Consider the following 18939-nt stretch of genomic DNA (forward strand, 5'->3'; position numbering starts at 1 on the left):
AAATATATGAATTATGCACAAGGATTACTTGCTTCCCCAAGATCTATAAGCAAAATATAGAAGTCCATTTCACTTAGTTGTGCACATGTATGGAACACATTACAAGGACCTGCTTTCTGTTGTTCATAGTTGTCCATATGTATGAAACACATCATAAGGACTGGTCTACAATTTGTTTAGTCTCACAACATGATGTGCACAATAGTACTTATATTGCACCATGCACATGTATGGTGCTACAAGGAGCTAGATTGGCATGTGATTTACTTCTGGATATGCATGAGGAGGCAATTATTAGGTTAGATGAGGCTAATTACGATGCTATCATTATGATTTGACTCTACAAGCCTGATAAGATTGTAAGGTTTTCTTTTTCTTTTTTTTTTTTTGGTTAGGGTCTTTTGGTGGGTTGAGGAGGAAGTGTTGACTGAATGTAGTTTGAAGTGATTTTAGAGTGGATTTGGCTAATTTTCATGTTTGACTGGTGGATATTGTTGCTCAGATGTGTGGTTGTGACTCATGATGACCATAAATTGGTCATGGGATGTCTTTGGGGCAGCCAAGGCCAGTCATGGAGATTTTCTCAAAGATTTTTCTAAGGGCGGCATGCCTTGTGCTAGCTGGTGGATGAAACAGATGTGCCAGAAAGACAATAAAAAAGAAGTAAAAAAAAAGATAGTGAAAAGGAAGAAGAATAAGGGAATTAAATGTTCTACATACCTAGGTGGCTACTGATGGAGAAGTTGATGGATGCTCCTTTGACATCTTGTTGAGGTACCTGCAGGGAGGATGAGAAGAGAGGAGGGAAGTGTAGGATAGGTATGAGGTAGAGACTGGATGAGAAACAAGAAACCCTATAGGTGAACCTGAGTCCCATAATAGTTATGATCATTTTTCAGATTTAAATTGATGAACTTGATTATGCTTATGCCCCTCGGACTGGAATAGATGCTCAAAGCCTCAAACCAAACTGGAATTTTGGGAACGTTAGATAAAATTATTCAATAAATATATTCAATTGAAAATATTATAATTGGAGGGTATAGAACGGTCATATGGGAAGAGATCAAGAGAACATGTTGAATTTGAAAGAAGGCATGAGGATTTTGGATAAGGTGAGAGGAAGGAAGAGGATGGTATGATTTTAGATTTTACTGGTATATATGATTTTATTTTTAATACTCACCTTAAGAAAAGAAACAAACATTTAGTTACTTGTAAGAATGAAATAATTATAATCAAATTGATTTTTTTCCTCATTGGAAAGGTAGATATGGTTATACCTATCAAAGATTGATAGATTAACATAGATTGATGGCGGTAGATATATGTTTTAGAAAATGAAATAGAAAAAGAATGGTAAAATTTTCATTAGAAGTAGATGGTAAAATTTCAAAGATAACAATGTAAGTCAGGGTTCTCAATTTTGATGTGTACTGCCCGGTACGAGGGGTACGTGCCGGTCTGAGAGGATATCGGTACGCGGACCGCCCTCTACTAGTTGGTACTAGTTTTTTGACCCCGTATCGGGCGATACAAGGTTTGTATTGCATGGTAACAATCGAAATCCGATCGTTATTGAGGCGTATCGATCGGTATGTTTGAATTTCAATCGTTACCGAGGTGTACCAATTGGTACACCCCGGATTTCGACCGTTACTGAGGTGTACCTATCGATTCGCCTCGGTATTTTTGGATAGTTACCTCCAGACATTTTTGGAGGTTTTTCAGCACTTCTTGGGCATACCGCTAGTACGCCTAGGCATACTATTGGTATGCCTTGATATGTACTGTACCGACCCCTACTGTACCAAGCAGGGCTCGATACAATGGTACAGATCAAAATTGAGAACCTTGATTTAAGTTTCTTAAAAAATAGAATAATAAAAAGAGGAGGTTTGAAAATTGGATGAGAATAATATATTTGCTGCACAAACTTTTTATGGCCACTAACATGATAGAGGAGATTCATGATGAATCTAATAATATTGGTGTAACTTTAAGAGAGAGTGGTTGGAGGTGCGAGGAATTCTTGAATGCAAAATTAAAAGATTATGTTATAAATATTGGAAAATTTGTAAAAACGAGGAGAATTTTAAAAAATATAAAGCAACAAAAAAGAGGTAAAAATTATAAATATAACAAAGATATAATGCTTCTGATAATTTTTATAATAAGCTATACACTAAGGATGAGAAAGGATATTTTTTGGATTACTAAAGCTAGAGAAAGATATAACAAAAATTTGAAGACCCTTTTGATTTAACCATGGATATTATTTTATATAAAACTCAATGGTGGGACCCAAAATAGCTAGGACATTATGGCTATATTGTTGCTGTATGTAATGGAAATATGTTAAATCCAAATTACATATAATTTTATCTCTTTCTTTTGTCAATATATAGTCCTCGTAAAAGCAGAGTAGAGTTAATATATTGCTCTACTCTAATGCACAGGATCAACCTAGTGCCGAGATGAATGAAGAAGATTCTGAGAAGGAAACCGTTGAAATCAAAGCAGTGGGAGCTATATCTTTTGTTATAGTAGCATCAGCCTTCCTGGTGCTGCTCTTCTTCTTTATGTCTTATTCGTTTGTCTTGCTGCTGATCGTGTTATTCTGCATCGCTGGTTCACAGGTATAGGATATGCCAGAACCTTGTTCCTGTAAGAATTATTTTGTCAATAGCAGTTAGGTTACTTGGATTTTATTAGCTGTTTCACGTTTTTCTGATGTATCTTTCAAAGTTTCTGTATATCAGGGATTGCATGCCTGTCTGTTATCAATTATTCTAAGGTATGTTTGAATGAACTTGAGTTATAGTTTGTTGCACACAATTTTTTAATGTACTTGCTGTAGTGGTAAATTTTTCTTTACTTTTTTGTTAATTTCCTATTCAACTCTATTATCCAGAGTTTTCAAAGGCTGTAGGCAGATGAGGATAAACATTCCCATTTTTGGGGAGGTTACAATTCTTTCTATCGTCCTTCTACCATTTTGCTTTGCTTTTGCCATTTCATGGGCTATAAATCGACATTCACCACACTCGTGGATTGGCCAAGATATTCTTGTAAGATATTTCTGACAGATATATTTCTTGTGTCTTTTACTATACTAAACTTGTCATCATTTTGAACTTCACATTTGATTCAGAATTATTGTTATTCATGTACATGAATTTAGAAACCTTCTTGCAGTTTCATTATTTAATTTTAGTATCTAACACCACACACTTGCAGTTATAGTTGAGAGTAAACATTTGTTTGGACACTTAAAGCTATGTTTCAGCACTTCACAAATTAACATGTCTATTCTTTTACTGGTTGACATTTTTACAAACATAGAATGATGAGATACCATTCAATATGTCATGCTTAGATATAAATCCTTAACTAAAACACTTGTGTCTAGCTGGCTGAAATATTAAAAGCGCTATGCAATATGTACTTGGGTGAAAATCAGGTGCTCACTGGGGACATGTACTGGGTGAAAATCAAGTGTTATGATAAAAGTGTGTTTGAAAAGTTACTTAGCTTCTGATAGTACCAGATTGTCTAAGGATACAAGATCACTATCACAATGGAGATGGTGATAGTTCTAAAAAAGTTTATGATCTTGTATTGATTATACAGTGCAGGCTGCTATACCATAATGCCAGATCAATTATTGATATTTTCTTTCCTTGTTTGTCATTTTCACAGTGACAGTGAGAATACCAGCACCCACTTTAATGACAAACCAAGCTTCACTCAAAAATTAAAGGATTGTGGTTTTGATATGTTACATTCTGTATCATGCCAAACTTTTTGAGTTGACAAGGTACTGATAACCAAAATTTGGGCTAACAAAACTGAAATAAAAAAAAAGTTTATTTTAATACCTTAGAAATTGACCATCTGGTTTATTTTTTCAATCAGTCAGTCTGTTTTTTCCTCAGCTTCCTCATCAGATCTCCTTTTCAATCATCATTGTGTTGTACTTCTTACCTTACTTCCGCTTTATGCCAATGCTTCGCATTGCCAATGAGGAGGCTGGAGGTAGGAGAGACATTGGGAACAACTATATTCCAATTTTGATGTACATTTTTCATTTTATGCTGCATAGATCTTCACTTGCTTTTTCTTTCTTTGTCTTTTTTCATAGCTGGCAACATTATAATGCTATGCTGGCAGCACAAAACCAAAGCCAGTGTGAGCTGAAACATCTAGTTTTAGCAAAATTTTGAAGTTTTGAGTTTGGGTTAAGCCAGGTCCACTAGGAGCCTGGTACTTGGTATTTTATCATTTTATGTATAGTATTTATTGTAGAGACTGAACAACATCTACTTTAATAGCTTACCAAGGCTCAGTTATCTATTAAGAGAGGTCCACTTGGAACCTATTTGCCTAAGATTTTATGCAAAATGGATTGTAGATATTCTCGATCATTGTATGCTATACTTTTTGTACAATGGTTTCAGATAAGAACTGAGAGTATTCATTATCACCTAAATGGATCACTTCTTGGAAAGGAGTAAATAAGGATTCTGATTTTAAATAAAATGAAAATTTCAAAAAAATTAAAATGGAAAAAATGTATCTAAAACTGTTTTTTAATTGAAAAGAACATAAATAAAATTTTTGATTATTTAGGAATATATATGCTACTTGAAAATAATGGTTCTTACATGTAAAAGATTTTATAGGGTGCTATCACGTCATCATTTTCTTTCACTGTTCCAAATTAGCACTCAACTATGTGCACTATGTTTCAATCAGCTGGTACATCTATCATCTCTTCTCCATCAGTTAAATATGCTTTGAATGCATCTACATTAGCCATAGAATCTCTGTGGCTCCCAACAGCTCTTTTTGAGGTCACATGTGAATCTCCAGGCATGCATGAGGTCATGGCCTTAATGAATGAAGATCCCATCCTTTATAATATGAAATGATCTGGCACCTCCAATCTAATTTTTGTTGGTACATCTTTCTCACTTGTTTGCATTTTTTTTGCTCTCTTTCCCTTTTTGAATTGCAAGCAATATGTGTAGCTGACAAGCAGGGAGCCATGGTTCAAAATATCAACCATAGCAGTCAGTATGGACCAGTATATACTAGTTTGATGCTTGACTGATATACGGACTTGATAATTTGTCTACTTCTATTCAATATAAGGTGTATCCGGTACACATACCATGTCAGGCAGTCTGGTCAAAATTTGTCCAGTATATACGGATGTATTAGGCACTAAATTTATCATTCAATTTCCTTACTGATCCAGCCATTTGATCCCTCTCCCATCTGAACTAGCACCATTTCCTCTCTTTCACTTAATAATCTTAATTGCCTCCAAATTCATTTCTATAACTCCCAATCTTTATTAAATCTTAGCAAATCATGGATCAAACTCGAGAAAGGAGGATCATTTTTCGAAAAGTCAAGATAATTATGAAACCAAAGTTAAACTTTTTTCTGTTATTTTCATTAATTGAACCTTTTTTGAGATATTTTAATCTTAACTTTATGGTTACATGCTTAAGAATGTAAAAGGCTTCTAGATCTATGCATTTCCACTATTTTAATTTCTTTTGTAGATCTACTTCATTCCACAATGGATTTATGCAAATTTTGTATAGAATTAAAAACTACCTCATTCCAAGCTGGAGAAGTCGGCTAGAACTGCACGGTAACGATCTAGATTCGCATGGATTTGGACTAGATTCTCATGTTTGATAGCTGGTCCAACCCTACTAGGATGAGTATCAATAAATTTCCAGGTGTGTTGACAAAGTCTTCCACAAGTCAGTTGATGAATCAAATCAGATTCACGATCTGTGTTACATTCGTGGTCTGATGGATCCACAATACGTTCATGGTCTGATGGAGACTATGGTAAATGAGATTAGACATAAGTTCGTTGTACAAGTGTCACCTATAATGATGTTAACTCCAAGAAAAATAATGAACATTTGATGGACAACAAAGACATCTTTTAAAATCCATTATTATGATGGATGTTAGTGATAAGCCAAAGTAGAAGATAAAAGTGGCAAAGACAGAGAGCATTGCCCATTTTATTTACAGTTATCGTTTGGTGAACACGGTGATACAGAGATCATATCATTAGGTGAACTTGTATCACTCTTATTATTGTCCACTTCATCTCTTTGAAGCCCATCCAATAAAGAAAGGTTGGACTCAAGGTGATGTTCACTTTAGTGATTGGGTTAGCTCCTGTTATTCTCGTTGGATGGGAAAATTATTGAGAAGTACATTTAATCATCTGAATGCAGTAGATAAAATTGTTATTGGTGTGTAGCCACATGTAGTTAAGCACCAGGATTATATAGAAAAGAGTTTAAACATGGACCATATATATCACTTAATACACATTGCCAAATAGGAGATTAAGAATGTACTCCCTGGTGCAGAGAGTTGTGAAGTTGAGTGGTGGTTATAATTTAGAGGATTCATATCACGCTCAAATAAAGTGCATTGAGGGTCATATTAGAGACCACTTCGTTTAGTAACTACAAACATAATTGATCCACATTTGTGTTGTTACATACCAAAAGGTAACAATCAACTTTCATACAGATGCTTGAAGAAGATGATGTATATTCATTATAACATGTGACTAAGGCTATGCTGCCATGAGCTAGACAAAGAAACAGAGGAACTAGTGTCAGAACCCATTTGGTTTGGACTATGAAGTTCTATCACAATAACTTGGATCTGATGATAGATCAATTATGCATAACAATAGAGAGGCAGGGTGATCCTTTTCTGGATGAGGTTGGGGATCTATCCCATCTATCTCCTTGCGACTTGGAGGAAGGGAGAGGACCAATAGGATTCATAAGCCAAGGCTCCTCAATATGAGGAGCAGGACCTAATGTAACGATGTGCTTGTGTTATAGGCAACCAATCGCACATGGGCCATGGTTCAGCACATTAGAGTCGATTATTCTGTTATCACAGCAAGGAAAAGGTCATTTATTATCGTCTGTTGATTTATTGGGCATAAATGATGAAGAACAGGTAGAATTGGATGATTAGACTTCTCCCTCAAATTTTGTATTTTGTAAAATCTTTGATGACATTGAGATAGATAGTAGTGTGTCCACTGATGATGGTGGCTAGGACCAGGGTTTTTACCTTCCCACTTTGCAGACAAAGGAAACTGGAGCATCAGTTGAGGAACAATATTTCACCTATGCCACCCAGAGATGATAACAGTGCACATTGATCCACCCAACAGAGATTATATAATATTAAGTTAGATACGAGTTCTTCGTATTCAGTCTTTTTATCAGTATTGTTCTCGTGACCAACAGTTTCATGGCGATAGGTGGTCGTTCTTCTAGTAATTTGACACATTATATGACTGACAATGATAGTTATATTGCCCCATAGCTAAGGCAACCTTGATCTAACCACAAGATGATATATAACTATGGCTGCATAGCTAATGCACATGGATCTAATCATAGGTCAAGGTTTTAAAATCATGATCCTATAATGGTTTCAAATCTTTTGATATTCTACCATAATGTTATGATACTGGTGTATCAGACGATATACTGACCTATAGTAGCAACTGAGAGATTAAAAAATAATAATAATACTGACCGATAGTATGCTAGACCATATGGTCCTTCCTTAGATCAGTAAATACCAGTCATTATGCCCTGTACCAACCAATATTTGACACTTTGGCTTAGATGATCTCCCAAACTTTTGCACTTGAGCTTACTACATTTAACTGTTCATATGCTATTATTTAATCTGCAGTTAATTACAGAAAGGAATCTCAGTCTCCTGTCATTCTCTGAGTAAATGTATAATAAATGTGCAATTAAGTGTAGGAAGGACATTCATTCTTGTGCATTTGATGAATATGCAAAATTTTCCTACCATCTGCTTCAAGATGGGGCGCACACATTTTTCAGAATAATCTTTCTTTGATTAAAAACTTTCTCTATAATTAATTCAGGGTATATCTTTAATGATAACAGTGTTGCGAGTGCTCCAATTACCAAATATAAAGGTAATATGAAGGCAAAATTTTATTGTGCTGAGCTAACAAAATTTCTGCATCTGATATTTGCACTTATTTTCAGGTGGCTTCACTTCTTCTTTGCTGTGCATTTTTCTATGACATATTCTGGGTTTTCATCTCACCCCTCATATTTCATGAAAGCGTAATGATTGCAGTAAGTTCCTATCTTGTTTTCTTGATCTTCATTTTGTCAACACCTTTTTTTATATGTGAAACAGTGAAAGTACTTTTATTTGTGTGTTGCCATAAAGAGGGTACCAAGCCAAGTACTTCTAAATGCACTTGAATACAAGCTATGGAGTTGCTTTATCTTGTAACCATCTTTGGAAAACACTCTCTCCAAACTCTCAAGCTGTGTTATTAGTTTTCTTGCATAATGGCTATTTTAAGTAACCCAAGGATGTCTTGCGGCCAAAAGGTGTGGATAGATGTATCTCACTTAGAATGAACCTAGGACCAAGGTTCTGTAAACCGATTGCCTCAGTCAAAACAGTCCAACTTTTACGTGTCTGACAACTGACCACTACACGAACCAGATAATTTTGTCTGATTTGATCCTAAATTAAGCTTAATTCCCAGTAAGTTCAACACAGGACTTACCAAATGGTAAGGTGACAGATACCAGCTGTAACTTACTGCCTGGGAGTATGTCTTGGCTGTTGTAGCATCTCCTGCTTGCCGCAGCACCACGTTCCTGCCTCCTCCTTGCCACTATTGTTGCTCCTTCACCTCCTTACTGGTTTGTCTCTGCATTGTGGCCTCCCCTCTGCCTCATGGTATTCCTCCTCTGTATCTCTCTCTTTCTCTTTCTGCTTGTAGTGGTCTGATTACTATTGACTAGTAGCAAACTGTACCAACACTCAATACACTGTATGGTACTAGTACCACACAGATCTGGCCATTGACATGTATCTGTAATAGACTGAGATTTAATCCTTGCTTGAAAAGCCAAAGTTGTGTCACGAATGAGTAATATATATCAGCAAAGGCAGTAAATGGTTAGAAGACAAGGAAATATGAAGAGGTCAGAGACAGGAAAGAACTGAAGAGGCAGGAGCGGGATTAGACAAGGTTTCTTACTTTCAGATTGGCTTCAAAATTTATTATTCTTCTTCTGTTGGGGATGGTAGCTGCCTGTTTTCAGAAATTGGCCAGGGAACAAATACCAATTAAATCCAATCAATTGGCAAACCAATTATCATGGTTCGCCTTACTGGTCTATACCGGTGTTTTAACTAGTTATCGGTACAGTACACACCGAACTATACTGAACAATACCGAGCATACTAACATATGGTACATGGGGGTGTACCGATGTACCACCCATACCAGTCTCCTATCCAACCAGTACATACAGCCCGTACCGAGCGGTACGCCATGGTACGGTGAACCTTACCGATAATAATTAAATCCTTTCAAAAGACAAGGCAAATAATGATTAAATCAATCAATTAGGACACATAATAACAATCATTCTAGTCCAGTTAGAAACAAAGAACAATAACAGTTGGAAATAAAAGTTAGTCCAAAAAGATATGTGTAAGCAATATGGAAATTGACCCACAAAGGAAGCAGTGACCACCAAAATAAAACCCCAGAATCAAGAATCATCAATTGAATGCCTCAAAAAAGACTATTATATGCATCCAAATTTTATCAACTTTTAATCAGTATGAATGAATTTAGTTGTAGACATCAAATGGATACTAATTTTTTTAAACATGTATGTTTAAATCAATTTTTTGTACCAACTAGATACATGACTGATCCAAATTTTGGTTGAGATAGGTCGATATTGGATGTGACTATTATATGCATCCAGGGTCATATGAGACAAATAATTAATAAACTAATTTAAATCTATGTTTACTATATAGAAAAGATTTAAAGCAAATGTGTAAAACAAAAACCTAAGAGTACACATTAATTAATCAAATAAAGGCTTTCTAGTTTCAATATAGCTAAATTTAACACCTTAAATATAGCTCAATATTCAGATATCAGTAGAACCAAGTCTGTATTTACTTTTGGAGGATTCTGGATTAGCTGGAATCGTATGCAAATCTGAGTTATATGATGGATACACATATGTAATTGCATCTTGCTCAACATAATATATAGACGAATTCAGACAAAGCTAACCCATTTTCTCCCTAATACTTGATTCTTTCACTATGAAGTTTCTCAACTTAGGAAAAAATGTTGTTGAAAGATTGCCCTTTGTTTGTGATCCATGATCCATGATTCTTGTGTGTAACTAATACCCTAGTAAAGAAAAGATGTATCTAGTGCACGAGGCTTCCATCAATAAGGAGTCTGGGGTCAATGTACTCAACCTTACCTTGAAATATGAAGAGATTGTTCCTGTGATTCAAACCCTGCCATGATAATTTTTCCATAAGTAGTTTGTTACCATGTGCTGTTAAGATCCTGCTGTGATGATGATGACCAATTGATGGTTGATTGCAGATGCAAGTCCTTGTTTGCTAAAGAGAGTCTGCATTAGGTTATAGCTCAGGTTAAAGAGAGACGATGATCAATGAAGTCAAAAATATTTTTGTCCATTATAGCTCAGGTCAATTGAACTTGTAGTTATGTAAGTCTATTATGCACATTAATGACAAGCACACAACATAATTAACAGAAATCAAAAGGCACAGGAGCTTTATTAATAATCAAGTTTCTAATTCTTAATTTCGAGAAAAATATGGTGTAAAATGAAATTTCTTAAAAAATATTGTATTTATTCATGTGTATACTTTATCCTGTGTATTACCTTCCGTCTTCCTCTAGTTTCATGGAATGTCTCATCTTTCTTCTTGCAAATTGCCTTTGTCGTTTAGCTTGATGAGGAAGCCCAAAATTTGGTCTGGTCCAACATTATTTTCCTACCCTTTACTTTGGTCATATGGAAGTACCATGCCTTTCCTCCTTGTATCACATTTGGTGACTGAGCAACCCTAGCCCAGTGATTGGGAGACCAAAGAGCTGATTCTTTCTAATGGACTGATAATTGGTCCAGTCATAATCAAAAGTTCAATATGGGGTGGCAGCCACATTTTTGTTGCAAAAATCCCCGTAGCAAATGAGTTAAAACTGATTTGTAGGTAAAACACTGATAAAATTAACATGATGCTACTGATCATATTAACATTTTATCACATGTGAAAAAGGCTCTCTTTCCTATGTAATCTGTATTGCCACAAATGGTGTCTTTTCTGCTATGATTAAACTAAATAACTAATATCTATAGGCTCTAGAGATTCAACTTTTTGTAAGTGTCCAATGCAATATATGTAACACTAGCCAAACATAATAAAGACATCTTTATTTACAGGTTGCTACTGGCAACAAGGCAGGTGGAGAGTCCATTCCTATGCTTCTGAGAATGCCTAGATTTTTTGATCCTTGGGGAGGCTATCAAATGATTGGTTTTGGAGACATTATTTTGCCTGGCTTGCTTATTGCTTTCAGTCACAGGTACCAAATTAGTTGTTGCACTGCATGATTTTAGTGTTATAGTTAGTAGTTATATGGTGCATATTGTTAGTATCAAAATGCATAATTAGGCACAGATGTCAAAGTGATAGAAATCATCATGGTCTACTTTCCTGCTAGGAAATGATTGAATATCAAGTTCAGCAGTTTAAATAACTGCAGCTAGAGATAATTCTCCATAATATCCTATGTGATCTGCTTTGCTGTTCTCTGACAACAAACCAATTCGTTCTTCTACTTTGAGATTTACAATGAGGACCATTTTCTATATATTTGGCATGTGTTCCTCTCAAGAGAAGCAAAATAGAACAATAAAAGGTTTCTTTGTAAAATCTGTTTTGTTAAATCAAATTTACTTCTGGTTTGGTGTAAACATTCTCCCCTACATTGTCAAGAGAGGAACTTTGGATTTTGGAATTCTTAGGATTTGTGAAATCAATACCATGAGAGATGGAGTGATGTTTTTCCATAAACATTCTCTAATTTGAACTGAAATGACATGTACAGAAGCTAGAAAGTGAAGGGCAATCGGTATTGCAGTCTGGGCAATTCATCCATTCCAGTATGAAACAGAGCTATTGCTCAATAAGCTCACTGTAACAGGGTTACGAGTGGCAAGTTGACTGGTACTAAGTTGTAACAGGTAGCATCTCTACTACTTAGTATATCAGCATCGGGATTTTCTCTATTTTATATGTGTTTATATATATATACATATATATATATATACATATATATATATATACATATACATATATATATATACATATACATATATATATATACATATACATATATATATATACATATACATATATATATATACATATACATATATATATATACATATATATATATATATATATATATATATATATTTTTTTTTTGACAGCTACTGGCAACTTTTTCTTTATTTTCTTCTCTCTCCTCTGTTTCTTCTGTTGCCTTGTCTTCTCCTCATTTTCCTCTTTTTCTCCACCCCCACCTCCTCTCATATATTCTCTCTCCATCTTTAATTTTCTCCACTGCTGATCAGATATGTGTTCATCAGCACAGTGGCATGCAAGCACACGGTATGTCCAACCCTAAGATGCACCCAAGGATTGGTATTGTACCAGACCAAGATATGAAACCTTGTCATTGTGACACTATAAATGAAGGGCATTGAATTGAGTTGAGAAAGGATGTGCATGTAATTATATAATTTTTACATGTATCAGTGTTAACTGAAACTTAATCTGTACCAGACCAAGATAGCTTCCATCAATAGATTGAAACTAGTAGTTTTGTCCTATGGAAACTCTAGCTTCCATCTTTTTATCAGAAGTATGGAAAGTTGTCAGTCCCCATCTAAGGCTCACCAGTGCTTGAGAACTAGTATAAGAGGAAGAAATAATCCAAATATAAAAAAGGTAACAATGATTCAATTTATCCTGTTTTATCTTATTTATAATCGAACCACAGAGAGATAGCATAATGAATGTATCAATAAACATAAAAGATAAACAAACCATAAGATATTGTGCCTTATAAATTTTTATTCCCCAGTACTGTCAGCAGTGATTAAAATCAATGACTGTTGTACCGACCGAAACGACATGAAACGGGTGGTCCAAACGTGGACCGTACGCAGATCACCCTCGTTTCCGGTGGTCTGATCCAACCGAGAGGAAAAAACGAAAAGAACCTAAAATGGGCCTGATCCAACTTAGTATTTATAGAAAAACCTAAAATGAAAAATCTCTTCTTGCGATACTGCTGCCGTCACCACTGCTGTTCGATGCTGCCGCTGCTGTCGTTCACCACAATGTATCTTCTCGGTACACTCCCACGTCTTCTTCTTCTTCGCCTCTTCTTCCTTCTTCCTTCTTTTTTTCTTTTTCTTCCATTACTTCCTCTTCTTTCTTCTTCCTTCTTCCTCCACCTCCACTGCTTCCTCTTCTTCATTCTTCTTCCTCCTCTCACTCCACCACCTGCCTTCTTCCTTCTCCTCTTCCTCCACCTTGCCTTCCTCTTCTCCTTCTTTTTCTTCCTCTCTAAAACATCAGTTTGTATCTGTGTACCAACACATGTACACCGGTATTGATTGGTATATACCTGTCCGAACATATCACTGAAATGGGTCCAGTACCCGAAACGGCAATCCTTGATGAAAATGTTACATGCAATTTGATAACAAGGCACAAATCTGTACTTACTCGTTTTGCTTAAGAACCCTTAGATCTATATGCACCCATAATCCAAAGTATGTTTTGCATTCTTCTTTATTAAAATTATAGTGGATAAATGCAAATTTTGCTTTGATTCAATAGGTAAACAATGGTTAGTTGTTTAAGATGATAGGTATTACATATTATTTTGTTTAATACAGTAATTATTCAATTTAAGAGTAAGCCTTGGCACCACAGTAAGATTGCTCTTTTCCTACCTGGGTGGCTAGGTTTATGTCATGAAGACATGAACACAATATCTCTACTTGAAGGGGTAAGTGATATGAACCCGAATGCAACTAGCGTGAATTCATCTTGAGTGGATATAGTATTCCTACATTGATCCTCTCCAAATCCATGTTAATAAGAACCTCATGCATTGGGCCATCTTTTTTATTACTGTATAAAGTAGGCACAAGTTTTCGAGGCATTTTCCCTGTCAATTGTTTCAATGACTTGATGAACACTACTTGGTTTGCTCCATCTTAATTGTTTACGATGAATAATTTTCATTTTCTTTCAGTTAATTACACAAAAAGCAAATGATTTATTTGATGATGGAAATTGAACCAGAATATGACTGCCATAGTCAGACATCAATATTCTTATATATGTAATGTAGATTAAAAGTGAGTGATTGTTTCATATTTTTTGTATTTAGCTTGAATTAAGGGTCATATTGTCATTGACCTTTTCTTTTATTGTGTAGGTTTGATAAATCAACTAAAAAAGGAATCTTAAATGGCTATTTTGTTTGGCTAATAATTGGCTATGCTTTTGGTAGGTCCATGTTCCTCAAATCTAGTCTTTTTTCTGTTATTTGTTTATGTCAATGTTGATTGTATAGGAAAAAATATTTTTGCTATTAAATGATTAGTATTGTTCTATGTTTCAAATTATAATAAAGAATTTACTAGGGTAATGGATGTTCTTTTAATGAGTTGGGTTATCAGCCAGGTTCTCATATGTTGAATTGCCTAATATTCCATAGTCTCTATATCTGTGAAAGAAGATATAGATTATAGGGGCTTACAAAATATAATATTTTTTTATTTTGCTAACAAAACAAAGATGTACCATGTGTGATGTGCCTTTGGATTACCTAATATTGAAGAAGAATCTGGTCAGATATTTGATTTCAATATTCTCCTTGAGAAATTGGGCCTCTCCTTCAATATTTTTGCTTCAATTTGGAAGAATTTGACTGAGAGTTGGGTGAGGGGAAGGAATGAGGGTGAGAGGGAGAAATGAATTGGGAAAGAGGGCTGAACAGGGCTTTCCAGCCCCTATATATACTTAAAAAAGATCAGTCTCTTTTTGTCAACTCACTAGTAACTGCAATTTACAGGGCTTACTGGGTGGTTAGTCCTGTTTCACAAGTAGACCTCCTGAGAGAGGGCAGTTTGGGTCCTAGTTCTCTAGCAGACTAGTATATATCGAGTGATACATTCACCGGTCCAGCTGGTTTGTCAAACCTTGTATAAAACTTGCAATTAAATTTTAATGATAACACTAGAGTAGTTACTAGTTATAAGTTAAATGGATCTTGGTTACTTCTAGAAATTAGTATGCCTCTTTGAAGGTAAATCTTGTTTGGGATTTCCAGGTGTCAAGTTCTGTTTCACAAGTGGACTTCCCACTAGAGGGCTGTCCGGGATCTGACCATCGGGAAGACTTTTTTTGTCAATGTATATTTTGTCAATTCCTTTGTGAAACTTAAATTATTATTGATGTTTTTTTCTTTCTTTATTTGCTGTTTGCAGACTGAATTTTCCTTAGATTCATGACTTGTTTACTGTTCTTACTACATGTCTTAGCTTGTGTACCTTAAAGTAATACAAACCTACAGAACTCTAAATGCACTTAGGTAAGCTGATTTGGCAGCAGCAGAGTCATGAGGTTATCAACTGATTTTCTAGTATGAAGATATGTTTCATAAATTTAAATTGTTTGGTTTTGTTCAAATTGCAGTCACAGTTGTAGATCCACGTAACTTATTGTTCACAATATCAATGCTTCTTTATTGCTTGCATTTAATTACCTTGTTGGTATGCCATTGTGGTGTTCCACGTGTGATGGCATTATGCCATTTAACATAGATCAACATATGCCTCTACTTCCAGGAATGTCAACCAGCATGATACATGCTGGCATTGAAAGCTATGGTTCATGCATTCCCCAGTTGTTGATAGTAATCCAAGCAGAAAAATGAAGACAATGTGTGAGGATGAAGGAAAAAAGAAGAGCAGAGAGAGAGAATAAGATATGGATGTTGCTTTAACTAAGGCAATTTGCATCTTTTCTCATGATATGATGGTCAAAGAAAGAAGAGCTTCTGATATATTCTTTAATAGCTCTGTTTTTAAGGGAAAACATAGAATGAGACTGTTTTTCATTTGGAAAAGACATCATGAAAATGAATGTAGCTTTTGTTAGGATGGTGACAATCCTCAGATGTATAACTACTAATTGTCAGGTTGGAGCTTGCATCAATGGGGATAAGAATAATAGTTTAGGTGATTTTGACTTTTCAAAGGAATTCTATATGATGGTAGTGGGGTATTCAAGGTACTCCAATGTTAAAAATGAAAGAGACCAACAGAAGTAGCAGCTTATGTCGGGACCTTCAAAATCAATAGAGGACAAGGTTCTGGAGAAAAGTTAGATGGGTTTCAAAGGTTGTCTGTTTTAAGATCCTCCGGTGAAGCCTGTGCACAGTCTTGTTTGTCTTAAGCCTGTTTTCGGAAAGAAAAAGCATTTAGCTATCAGATGAAATCTATCCACTAGTGGAACAGTCCACTTTTTTCCACTTGTATGAGGTCTGTTACTGGATATATAAGTATTCCATTTTCCGTGGTGCTGCATAGAAGTGTAATAGAGAGGAATGTGCAAGCTTGACAGTTGGCATTTTGAAAATTTTTTTTTCGTATTGTTTAGATCTCTTTCTTGGCAAAAGAAACAATCAATTATTCATTAATCTTGCACATTACATCAAATGATGTTGAGATCACTATAATCCAGTAGCATAGGATCTCCCCAAAAGCTGTTAATGCCTGGCACTCTAGCAGAATTAGCGAATCTGTGATCGATCAGATTTACTTCTCTAGGGATTTAACTCCAATTGAGAACATTAACAGTTTGAGCAAGAAAGTGTTGATCACCCAGAATCTGTGAGTAGTGAGTCAGTCCTGATCCAAAATGTTCCTGTACCTCAGCAAACTGTGCATCCAGCAGCTATCAAAACCTCTTCCTGATTCCTGAAAACAAAACCAGTGCCTGCAAACTGGCCAGTAGTATTAAAAGATCCATCACAGTCCATAAATGAATATTGTAAAGGTAAATGAGTTTTCCGTGTCACAGCAATATCCACACTTGGCTCACGAGAAATGTGATTGATTGTACCACACAGTTAAGATAAAGGTAGCCCCTTCCTATCAAGATCTTTTTACATCTAGCTTTTTTGATAAACTGAATGGTCAGTACTGATTCCTTTCTTCTAGTCTGAATCATCTTTATCCTAATATGAACCTAAGGCCTGGCTGGTATGTGGTGTAGAAATCCTAGGATTTCTGTGTAAATTTTGAGAAGGGATTCAATTTCTGACAGAAATCCCACTCTTATTTTTAGCTTCAAAATCCCAACTTCAGTTTTCCAAATTCGAAATTTGTGCTTGGCTTGGGAATTTCATGCATGTTTTGTGTTTATCCTGGGATTTCCAAGGAACTAATTTGAGGGTGTTTGGATGAAACCTTGAGGTTTAAAGGGAAAACCCCCATACTGATACTAGGGCCTTGGTCCTTTTTCTCTTATTGTTTATTTTCAAGGGTTGAGTTTATGCACAATGCTGATCTTTGATATTCTTGTCAGCGCTAAGAGAATGACTCTTTAACAGGTTTGTCTCTCACATATCTTGTCTTTTTCCTGATGAATGGACATGGACAACCTGCTCTGCTCTACTTGGTTCCATGTACCTTAGGTGATTAACTGGATCTCTTAGCATTTTAACAAAGCCATTGGTTATTTATCATTTTTGCTAATGTATAGAAATTATGTTGGTCAAAATTGCTGACCTTCTGTGAGGTTGAGTTTCCAGGTCTTACTGTTGTATTGGGTGGAATTAGAGGAGAACTTAGCAACCTGTGGAATTTCGGAGAAAAACAATCCGAAGTTAGTCCTGCTGGACAAGTTTAACAATTGTTTAAATGAACTCTCATTCAAGATGATGATAAAGCTTTGGCAAACTTGCATCATATTCTCATGGAAAATCATAGGCACGGCACTGCCTGATTTAACCTGTCAGGTGCGGTTTGAGATGAGAACCACCAACAGCTACTCTACTTGCCAGGAATATGTAGCACCGATATGGAATATGAGGTAACAATGTCGACAAGCTCGTCTATTCTTGATATTTACTCTAATGAAATATAACATGTTTTGCTCCTGAGAAGTAATGTAATCCCCCCACATTCTCTTTTGACATCTTCTGTATTCTACAACATCATCTCTACTTTTTCTTTAGTGTAATGTTGTAAAGTTAATTCATCAATATTTTGCCGTAAAATCTGTCATTTTGTTCTGCCGCTTCCATGAGCACTGATAATTGCATTCTGTATTTTCTCGCTGATCTGCGTGAACTTTTTACCTATATTTGGCTCAAGGATAGTTCTGTCTTCTTTTTGAAAAGTTTTGAACATAGGTTAGGGATTGAACTCTTTTAGAACTCTTTCACGAGTTTTTCTATCGCAAGATAAAACAAGACACCAACCATCATGAACTGCTGCTATATGTCAGCCTTGATGATTAAGGGTCTAGAGTTTGACATGCGATACCACTTTATTTTGTGTTGGAAATAAATGGGATATTGCAAGAGAATTCTATTTTGTTCTTTATGTTCTTGCAAAATTATGTTTTACTGCCTCCTCCATTGATCATATATCACTTTTTCTAAACAATTACATTTCATTCTATGTTTCCTTTTGACCGTTTTGTTAGAGAGATATCGTGATGTTTTTTCATAATATCAGAAATGTATCCTCTCCTTTACACAGAGATTTATGTTTTATAGTCCCCTCATCTTTCCCCTTGTTTTCAACATCTTATTTCTTAATTTTTCTCCTTCCTCACTTATAATCATAAGGTGAGATGGATGCCTTTTTATTTTTCATTAAATAATAATAATAATAATGA

At 35.4% G+C, this 18939-nt stretch overlaps 1 protein-coding gene across 5 annotated transcripts in view; it reads left to right on the top strand.

Annotated features, from left to right (window-relative positions):
• The window catches only part of LOC135586798 (signal peptide peptidase-like 2), a 29157-nt gene extending 10825 nt beyond the window's left edge, over positions 1-18332 (top strand). The window contains exons 6-14 of one of the 5 annotated variants that reach the window (XR_010481228.1): positions 2460-2639; positions 2763-2797; positions 2915-3071; positions 7979-8032; positions 8106-8198; positions 11382-11524; positions 12050-12185; positions 14462-14532; positions 17645-17699. Coding sequence is in view for 4 of the 5 variants with exons in the window: in XM_065090162.1 (XP_064946234.1) it covers positions 2460-2639; positions 2763-2797; positions 2915-3071; positions 7979-8032; positions 8106-8198; positions 11382-11524; positions 14462-14532; positions 17645-17728; positions 17846-17943 (915 nt within the window). In the remaining variant the exon portion in view is untranslated. Of the gene's footprint in view, positions 1-2459; positions 2640-2762; positions 2798-2914; positions 3072-7978; positions 8033-8105; positions 8199-11381; positions 11525-12049; positions 12186-14461; positions 14533-15358; positions 15441-17644; positions 17729-17845 lie in introns of those variants that run through there. The other 4 variants (XM_065090164.1, XM_065090162.1, XM_065090165.1 and 1 more) reach the window with 4 other exon arrangements.
• Positions 18333-18939: the final 607 nt, after the last annotated feature.

The sequence above is a fragment of the Musa acuminata genome, chromosome BXJ1-11, assembly GCF_036884655.1.
Source record: "Musa acuminata AAA Group cultivar baxijiao chromosome BXJ1-11, Cavendish_Baxijiao_AAA, whole genome shotgun sequence".
In the NCBI taxonomy this organism is placed as follows: Eukaryota; Viridiplantae; Streptophyta; class Magnoliopsida; order Zingiberales; family Musaceae; genus Musa; species Musa acuminata.